The sequence below is a fragment of the Mytilus galloprovincialis genome, chromosome 2 (genome assembly GCF_965363235.1).
Source record: "Mytilus galloprovincialis chromosome 2, xbMytGall1.hap1.1, whole genome shotgun sequence".
Classification (NCBI taxonomy): Eukaryota; Metazoa; Mollusca; class Bivalvia; order Mytilida; family Mytilidae; genus Mytilus; species Mytilus galloprovincialis.
The window spans coordinates 72,985,361-72,996,004 of NC_134839.1; the positions used below are offsets into that span (position 1 = coordinate 72,985,361).

Consider the following 10,644-nt stretch of genomic DNA (forward strand, 5'->3'; position numbering starts at 1 on the left):
ACATATAGTTTGACACGTTTCCCAATTTATGTTTGTAGTTAGTTCGAATTCTGTAGTTAGCTTGAATTCTAGAACGTCTAATGACTTCTCATGGACTAAATGAAAAGAGTTAATTTTAGTGTAAATTAAAGAACAAAAATATGTAATGTATCTGTCAATATGCATAATAGCTCATGTCCGAAAGTTAAGTAAACCTTATTGCATAATGCCATTTGCTTTGTTATTATTGCACTTTGTGTTAAACTGCCAGGTCGGAGTCAAAAATAGATGCAGAGGAACACAGATTTATGGTCCTCAAGCTAATAAGCAGAAATGAAAATAAAAAACACCATGAAAAGACAATAAATGCATTGAGTATCGACTGATGCTTTTAGCCAATATGACTTATTGGTAGTTCTTGTCTTGCTGATATCATTAAGGGACATAAACGTCTATAAAGGGAGCCGAGCAATTCTAAAGGGACATTCAAACTCGGAAGGGTAAAAGATCCTATTCCATGTTTGGCATCTGTGATTCTCATTAAAGAACAAACAAGGTGATAAGACTAATAATACAGGTAACGTTCGATAAGAAGATCTATAGGAAGGAATTGTAGTAACGACAATTGGAAACTCATCCGTGGACATCTGTTAAATAGATATTCTTTAACTCGTGACGATGTCCGTCAAATTTTCGAGGCGATGTATTGCAACTTCACCACTTGTGACTTAGTTTATTAACTTCATTGGAGCAGCAATTCCCTACCAATGAAATCGTTATAGTAAATGCCAGCTCTGGAATATCGTATCAGCTGGGAAATACTGGAATACTGCTAACATAGAAACGGAAAGTGTACTATTGTGCAAATAAACGCATTTCTTTCGTCATAATGTTTTTTTCTCAACTGACTCTAATTGTCAATTTCTAATCGAATGAAGTCATCCTCGTATGAATAAAGGAACAAGGCGACAAAAAGAGAAGCACGGATGGTTCCATGAGAATGCAAATTGTTATCGAAAATCAAATCTAAACTTAAATAAAATATATTGCCGCTACGAACTTTTTGTTTGTCTTGTTGGTCATATTAGTTGACAGGCCTGTGTCTGTTCCAAGTCAGAAGCTTGTAATTCAGTGGTTGTCGTTTATTTATGTGTTACATATTTGTTTTTCGTTCATTTGTTTATATAAATAAGGCCGTTGGTTTTCTCGTTTGAATTTTTTTACATTATCATTTTGGGGCCTTTTATAGCTGACTATGCGTTATGGGCTTTGCTCATTGTTGACTGCCGTATGGCCTATAGTTGCTAATTTCTGTGTCATGTTGGTCTCTTGTGAAGAGTTGTCTAATTGGCAATCATGCCACATCTTTTTTCTTTATATATATATATATACTGATCATCGATGACGGGTTTTTACTTAAACAGATACCCTGGGTATGATTATAATGATTTTTGCTTGGTTTAAATTGTCACGTAATCTTCAGATGAGACGACTTTTATAAAACGATCCAAAAGACGACGAACGCCAAAACCGGAGTCGAGCATGTGACAATAGAAATGGTCCAACAAAGACTAAAAGTTTGAGGCAAGTTCCCTCTCCCGTTTCTCTTAAAATGTAATTGATAGAAGTAAAAAGTTTAACCAATAAAACATTGTTGAGAAAAGTGCAAATTAAATAGTTTGTAAATCAACAACAAAATGATATATATAGAATAGATGAAAGCTAATGAACAGATTGCAGGCCTTTTACAGATTTTCAAAATTTGTAGTGAATGTATTTATTGAAAACGTTTATTACAGCAAATGATTTTTATCGTGAATTTAATATTCTTAAGGATTGCTCTTATAGTAATTGTTTTCGGAAACCCAGCTGAAAATTGTATCCGAAAAGTAAAAGTAAGTAGTGTTCATCAAGGATATGTATACTTAGTACTCCAAACAAAACATATACATAAGCTTCCTTTTCTAATGACGTTATTATATTCAAATGAGAAATAACCTGGGTTTTTTTTACCGAAACCGTCCAATTGCTTTTTTCAGAAAACTCTTGACATTATTTCTGAGAAAAATTAAGCTACCACTTATGTGGGATACTGTCATTTACTATAAATTCAGTTGCAGACCCAAATTTGGTATCAGAAACCTGACAAATCATTAAGGTAAGTGACTTAAATTATTACAGTGAAATGTTTCTCTCGAACTTATAGAAAAGTAAGGTCGATATAAGATTAAAACATGCGAAACACTATTTTTTATCTTATTTTTGCGCATGGATTTCGATTTTTAAATAGAAATTATACACACAAAAACCGACAATTAAGACTGAGAAAAACTAATGGTAAAAACGCAGTTTATATATATTTGTAAAGTAAGAAATAATTATAACAAAGATTTTTTTGATTTTGAATAGACAGTTGAATATACTGTATATTTTTGACAACTGTGTGCTGACTATATGTGTCTTTGGTATGTTGCATTGCTGGTTACTGTCTATCTTAAGTTCGCACCAAACGTGTTTATACAATAGCTCTTATAAGATTCGCTTTAGACGTCAAATGCATAAACTGTTTGAAAACATGAGAACTAAATTCGTTTGAACAGAACAGTCAAAATTATTTAAGCAATAAGCATTGACCGAAGGAATTGCAACCTTAGGGAAATTGCATAATTGAACCTTGTTCGTGCTGGTGTCTGTAACAATTGTGTTCTGTCTATTTCGTTCTTTTTCCGCGGTTGTATTAGTATTAATCTAAGGAACTCACCCTTGTTAATCAAGTCGGTATATGTGTATAAACGTATTTTAACTGACATATGTAAATGTCATACGATATGCAATGTAGCAGAGAGGTATATTTCTGTTGAGATATGAGAAATTGATAATTGGAAAGTTGAAATCATAACCTTTGTCATAGAATTAGTTTGAAGTCGTCAATATATGTCTTTTTTAGGTATTTTTTTCTATCTTTATGTCTTCTGAAGGTCCTGTATAGATTTTGCTTTTAACAATCTGAGTACGAAAACAAGTTGGCAGTTATAGTTATTTAGACATGAAAATATTTTGTACACATTGTATCACTTTTATCATTATGTTATATTCATGTTAACTTATACATATATACATATATAAATAATAGAAGCTTTTGTTGCCGCTTCTAATATTCGTTCTTTTTTCCAGAGTATTGCTAATAAAAGATTGCACAGATCGTAACAATGTTAAGACTACAGATATGTGTGATTTTAGTGTCATTTGTTACAGCATTCGATTTGGTACGTATTTTGTTTATTACGACGCATTTCTACAAACTTATGTTATTGAAAGTAATAATACTAATAATTTGTATTTTATACTGAGTTATTCATATGAAAAATTTAACTTTGGATCCTTAAGTTTGTTGTGCTTAAATTTAACACATTGACATTTTGATTTAAACCTTCAAATCTAAATGAAAATATTCAAGAATGTTAATTTAATGATGACCCCAATCAAAATATGTTATATTAGAAAGATCATTTATAGTTAATTTGTTTTTAATTCCAGAAATTTGATTACCAGATTAGGGAAGGGAAGGCTAGATTTGTTGAAAATATAGAAACCAATCTAGGAAAGAATATAGTTAAAATCCATACTCCAGCACACAACGATGTTCTCGAATCATACCTTATGCAAGATTTTCAAAAGGTTTGTAATCAAACTAGGTCAAAACATATTGCCAAACAACAAATGGGCAAATATGCGAACTTGTTTGGTATGCATGGCGGTCAGCGATATCACATATATCGACGCATTCAATGGCATATTGTTAATTGGAGAAAAAAATCAACCACGTCTATTCAAGATGACGAAAAAGGATACTAATAATATATTTATAAGGTTAAGTTCCTGATCTAAATCTAAACTATGTTTTAAAAAACGAATATTTCTACAACAAAAAAGTTTATTGTATAGATTATTAAGTACGGTTGTTTATTAAAAATGAAATGGCTTATTGCAGTAGTTTACATACATGTATTAATTCAGGTAAGATCATAAAACGACTTTTTAAAGTATATTTGAATCTATATATGCCAAAAGCTATTGTACCTGAATTAGTGAGTTGCTCATCATGGCGAAGGATGTAACACAAACTGTGAAGACAGTTTAGGTTGACAAAGAATTGGATGGAACCTCGGGTAGATTATCATTATACATCACATATATGCAATGCCATATTTTAAGACGTTCGAATTCAAAATTTTCTTTTCGGCATCTTCTATTTTAGTTCTAATTTATAGATTATCGTTGGTCATCTAAACGAAATTATTTTTCACGCATGAGCAATTACGGCGAAAATAAGAAAAGTTGTAAGATTGAGTTGAGATGACCAATGACAATCTGTTTATCGCTATTCTATCCAAGAATATGTTGTTAATTTCATTGACGTACACACTTAGTTTTCTAGCGATAATTTTTCATATCACTCTACTGTGCCGAGGAAGGAAATTGTCAGTCAGTAGGATCAAAGGAAAAGTTCGTAAAATAGCATTAAATTTATATATATATTAATTTTTATACTAGTTTATGTTTTATGTAAATTGTGTTAGTACTGAATGACAATTAGCTTGGCAGAACCGGATTGACCATATAAAATGTGTTAAAAATAACTTAAAAATATTAAAAAGGACTAAACGGGTCTAGTTTCAAACATTAAGCACGTAACCAGATAAGAATGACCGTTGTTTTATTTAATATATGAACATAAAAGGCTAACAAAATGTATTATTTATAGGGAAAGCAAATCAGATGTCTTCCATCTTTACGTCAATGTAGACTGCGGGATATTGATAGAAAGACTTCATCTGATGCTGGTAAAGTTACAGAGTCATATGTACACAGCTGGGTATGTATAACATTACGAAGAAAATGAAACATTGAGCATAACAAATATTGAAATGTTTCACTATTTGAGAAGCCTTTTGACAGACTTATAATACTTTTTAAAAGCCAAGTAATATGAGGAGTGTCCCTAATGGAGCAAGATTAGCTCATATTTCTGAAACATCATAGTTCTGATAATATTCTGTCCTGCGTCGCTGATGGCTAGTGGGTCTAGTAACCACTCAAATATGTCCATCTGTCTGTTTGTTCGTCCCTCTGTCCGCCCATCCATAAGATCTTGTGTAAAGCACTTTCAGCAAGTTTTCTTAGCTTCTATTGAATGATTATATAGTTGGTCTGCAACTTAATGATAAGTTATCGTACTATGTAATCATTTATATATATATACTGTGCAGTCACTTTCTGTTTGTGGATTGGTTATAATTGTTCTTGGCTTGTATGGAAGGGAATGATTTTATATTTGGTATTTAGTTTGTCAATGATATCGATCAGTTACAGCGCGTGAGAAAGTTTTAGATCTGCCGTGCAGGCACTTTTTTTCCCGATAGTTCCAATTTTAACAACATTCATTGTAAAAGGTACCCAGACCTAAGTTACAACTAGAATGGTTACTTTAGGATCCTAGTAGATCAAAGTTGCCCCCAACTTTGACATGGAGATATTAAATCTTCTGATAAAATCTATCTCTCCGGTATGTCTGTTTCCGCAGAGTGTCCTGGTGGTTCTCTCCAAGTTCTTCGGCTTTCCTCCACAATATTACCAGACTTCCCGATGCCCTAGTACTCCCTTTGTGTTGAGGTGGGGATTGTCCTTTAAAATATTGCTGTAAAAACGGTAGTGACACATCTCCATTAAAGTTTATGTCCCCTTCTGTAGCCATGTTTGTACGAAATTTCCAAACTTCAATTGTATCAAAACTACAGATATAATGAATAATAGAGATAGGCCATTTTGTACATATACCAAGGGGAAACTTGATGCAAAGCATTATTATTTAGTGTTTATTGCATTTAACAGAAAAAGAGTACTTTGTGGCAAATAAACCAAAACTTTTATAGAAAATCCACAGCCTATATTACAGAGGTTTTTGTTAAAACAATTTGAAACATAGATTACTCACTTGCTTTTCTATGATGTGCTAGTGTTTATTTTTTACAAAAAGTTCTAACCAACCTGTAAATTTAAATATTCCTCGTGCTGAGTCACTAAAGTCGAGCGCACCTTTAAAGGTGTACTTGATTCGGTTCCATATTTTTATTTGTTTAAACCAATTACCAGAATAATAAACTTGTTTTAAGGAAATCAATGCTAGCACTGCATGCAATAATCCTACATCTATCAGTCATCAAATCGGCAAATATGAGAGTACAAGGATAAAGGCTGTGAATTTTCTATAAAAATTCCATGTGTTTAGCATTGAATCAACACAAGTGTATATAATCCTTAAGAGACAAATATGAAGTGTACCCGTATTTCACTTTACTCTACCAGCTCTCGAGGGGTTCTTCGGATAACGCAGGAATTTACCAGTACATACATTCATACAGTCCTACATACACATAATCTTTTCTTTAAAGTTTCTCGGCTTGTATGGAAGAGAGATTTCATATTTGGTTTGCACTAAATGCTTGATAATTAAGACTTGTAGCGTGTTTTCATCTGATATGCAGTCACTTTCTGTTTGCGAATAGTGTTAAATTTTACAAGAATCATTGTACAAGGTAATTTTCGTCAAATAGAAGGCAAAATTATGTTATGCTTCAGAATACATGCAGCCTCAATCAATAAAATACAGTTAAATGATGGAGGTCCATATCTGGCATTGGTATTGTTTAAAGCTTTTGTGACACGATCTTTGTAGATTGTGTTTTATGTCCTTCTGCGACGATTTATTACGCTTTTTGTACCTTCTATTATTTTGCAAAGCATTGACTAATACTTTCGCAGTACATGTTTTCAGAGGAATCACCAAACAACAAAATTCCATATTGCACGGTATATGCATTAAGTTGATTAAATGAAAATAAGATGTGGTATGATTATTATCATGCACGTTCACTTCAAACAAGTTAGAGTTTTGTGTTGCAGAACAAAGGCACGAACAGCATATCAAGCACCAATGCAACAGTGATAAAGGAGATGTATTATGTTGATGGCGAAGAAGTAGTTAACACTGTTGAACTGGGAGAGGACTTGAGGACATTTTATGAAAGCTTTGAATATCCTCTTTACATTGAAAAGAACATACCCAGTGACGCTAAAGTACTCAACATAGCTAGTTCTTCTGGTAAATGTATATCAATATATAACTGATACAATTAAATAAAGATATCAATATAATGATATAAATAATGAATATTAATGTCGTCTATCTCAAATAGTTTTATTAATACGTTAAACATTATAGAACCAAACCACACAAATATATATACGTAGTTTTCAACTTAGACTTGTGTATATTTTTTCTTTTGGGCTTGTTTCATATTTTCCCTCCGGTTTATATGATCCGTTCATCCTATATTGACTCTTAAAATTCAAGAGTCTGTCTTAAATTGATGGTAAATTATAAGGCCTTCCAAATACCGTTTCGATCCCTAACATCACTGAGGACATTTATTGTCGAAATTCGCATCTGGTGTACATAAAAGTATTGACACCTCATGTTTGTGGCATAACATCTTGGCCACAAGTTTATTGTTTACTGTTTAGTATGAAATCTATATTAAGATCCATTTTGTTACATCTTGTGATCAATTTTATTTGGCAATCGTCAATGGCAGTCAGCAGGGTTAAAGAACATCAGTTGTTTGACCTGTTAGTCAAATGCGTTTTGTTTGAATATACTTTTTCACTTTTTTGGTCGTTTGGAAAATGTTGTTTGTGCTGTATTAAGACTCTTCTACAACGAAATTTGTTTTACATGCACACGTATAAAAATTGCGGGTTTTATCCAACGCAATCAAAGATTTGAACGTAGTTTTCAATTTAGACTTGTTTATATTTATTCGTTGGGCTTGTATCCTTATTTCCCTCCGGTTTATATGATTTGTTCATCCTATATTGACTCTTAAAATTCAAGAGTCTGTCTAAAATTGAGGGTAAATTATATGGCCTTCCAAATACCGTTTCGATCCCTAACATCACTGAAGAGACATTTATTGTCGAAATCCGGATCTGGTGTACATATAAGTATTGACACCTCATGTTTGTGGCATAACATCTTGGCCACAAGTTTATTGTTTACTGTTTAGTATTAAATTTATATTAAGATCCATTTTGTTACATCTTGTGATCAATTTATTTGGCAATCGCCAATGACAGTCAGCAGGGTTAAAGAACATCAGTTGTTCGACCTGTTAGTCAAATGCGTTTTGTTTGAATATACTTTTTCACTTTTTTGGTCTGTTGGAAAATGTTTTTTTGTGCTGTATTTAGACCCTTCTACAACGAAATTTGTTTTACATGCACAAGTATAAAAATTGCGGATTTTATCCAACGCAATCATAGGCTTGAACGTAGTTTTCAATTTAGACTTTGTTTATATTCATTCGTTTGGGCTTGTATCATTATTTCCCTCCGGTTTATTTGATTTGTTCATCCTATATTGACTCTTAAAATTCAAGAGTCTGTCTAAAATTGAGGGTAAATTATATGGCCTTCAAAATACCGTTTCGATTTATAACATCACTGAAGAGACATTTATTGTCGAAATCCGGATCTGATGTACATAAAAGTATTGACACCTCATGTGTGTGGCATAACATCTTGACCACAAGTTTATTGTTTACTGTTTAGTATTAAATTTATATTAAGATCCATTTTGTTACATCTTGTGATCAATTTATTTGGCAATCGCCAATGACAGTCAGCAGGGTTAAAGAACATCAGTTGTTCGACCTGTTAGTCAAATGCGTTTTGTTTGAATATACTTTTTCACTTTTTTGGTCTTTTGGAAGATGTTGTTTGTGTGCTGTATTAAGACCCTTCTACAACGAAATTTGTTTAACATGCACACGCACAAAAATTGCGGTTTTTATTTAACGCAATCATAGGTTTGAACGTAGTTTTCAATTTAGACTTGTTTATATATATATATATATATATATTCATATATCTTGAAAACAGTACTTATACAAGTCATCGCGATAAGTTTGGCTTACAACCACGTTCATATTAGATTCACCATTAGTCATTAAATTTCATAACTAATATCAACTATTTTCTATTATTCTGATTTCAGGAAGACGGTTCAAAAGGACATTGCAACCACTGAACAATGATTGCAACGGAAAAGATCCAAAAAGAGTATTCGGTGTTGATTCCGGAAGATCATGTAACTATCTTAAGATATGTGAAGAGTAAGTATTATTATCCTTAGTTTTTTTGGTTCAAAATGTGGATAGGGGATGCGTTTTACATTTCCTGTTTTGATCCCGGAAGGCATCATTTAGGCGGATGGGCGGTTGCCATACAGTGTCCGTGCTTTAAATCATGAAACGTTCAACCACATCTTTTCTAATTCAAATATGTTGTTCCTGATGACAAAATGGAGGTCAAGTCAATGTTGATGATTGTCACTTTTATCGTTCAACAATTATGTTCCTTGTTATATTGAAAATGTCAGGCCACAAATAAATGTTAAAAAATTCGGTTTGCTGTTACTCTGACAGCTTCTTAATTTGTTATATTCTAAACAACGAATCATGAAAATGAAACTCTCTAGTGTGCATTTACTGAAACATTCGGTTAGCCAAAGATTTTGAATACTATTAATCAATTCTTTAAGAATCTCATCTTTTTCAATTAAAAAGTTCCGTTATAACATCTTATCATTCAGCAAGATTTGATATCTTTCACCATTATAAATGTTTTTCTATTTTCACTCAAACAAATTGCAAAACACTGAAAATGTCTCTTTTTTAAATTTTATATCATTAATCAAATTACGCTTTGCAATACAACTGATTCGATATTATCAATACTGAGATTGTGAGTTCGAATCCTGTACTGAGCAGTTACCCTCGATCCCAATCATTATTTACTAGTATTGTCAGTTTTCATACTGAAGGGGCGGTTGGTCTCTCCTGGCACTCTGGCTTCCTCCACTAATAAAAACTGACCGCTACGAAATAGCATAATAGAGTTATAAGTGGCGTTAAAACACCAATCAACCAATCAATTAATCAATCAATAAATCTCGCATTTGTTATTTATACGAACACAATTCTATTGGTAATCTTAATTGTAAATATATTACCTTCGTTTATGAGATTTTTCTAATTTTAGGGTCGCAGTGGTAAACGGAAACAGGGTATTCACAGATTGTGGCAATGTACACATTACATCGCCGCTTGCATATATATGTGTATGCTGTCCATGGGTTACTGTCATCAATCCAAAAGGAAGCGAGTGTACATGTACAAAGATGGGTTGATCAACTGTTAATGACTTATCGAAGGCGATTTGTATTAAGTTGAAGATGACTTAGAAAATAAATCATTTGATGTTTTCAGAAATTTTGAATTCTTGTTCTTTTGATTTTATATAATCAATTATTTACTAGATTCCGATAGTGTCAATTCCAATACCCTATAATTCTGTATACCACACCAATACTCTCACTTTAACTTTTAAATTATTGAAATGCTCATTTATTTGTAAGAAACAATGGTCCATCAACAATCGCCTTTTATAGTCAAGCTTTTAGTACATGTATTGTGCACACATCTTATGGTTTTAATATAGACTACTAATTAACCCTTAGTAGGCGCGTAGCAACCCGTAAGCAAA

General features: G+C 32.4%; 1 protein-coding gene across 1 annotated transcript; it reads left to right on the forward strand.

Annotated features, from left to right (window-relative positions):
• The first annotated feature begins 2,027 nt into the window (after positions 1–2,027).
• On the forward strand, positions 2,028–10,370 carry LOC143064336 (uncharacterized). The gene is made up of 7 exons (XM_076237101.1): positions 2,028–2,137; positions 3,154–3,245; positions 3,517–3,657; positions 4,745–4,855; positions 6,943–7,141; positions 9,095–9,212; positions 10,141–10,370. Exons 2-7 carry the CDS (start codon positions 3,189–3,191, stop codon positions 10,286–10,288), a joined length of 774 nt encoding a protein of 257 aa, XP_076093216.1. The 5' UTR covers positions 2,028–2,137; positions 3,154–3,188; the 3' UTR covers positions 10,289–10,370.
• Positions 10,371–10,644: the final 274 nt, after the last annotated feature.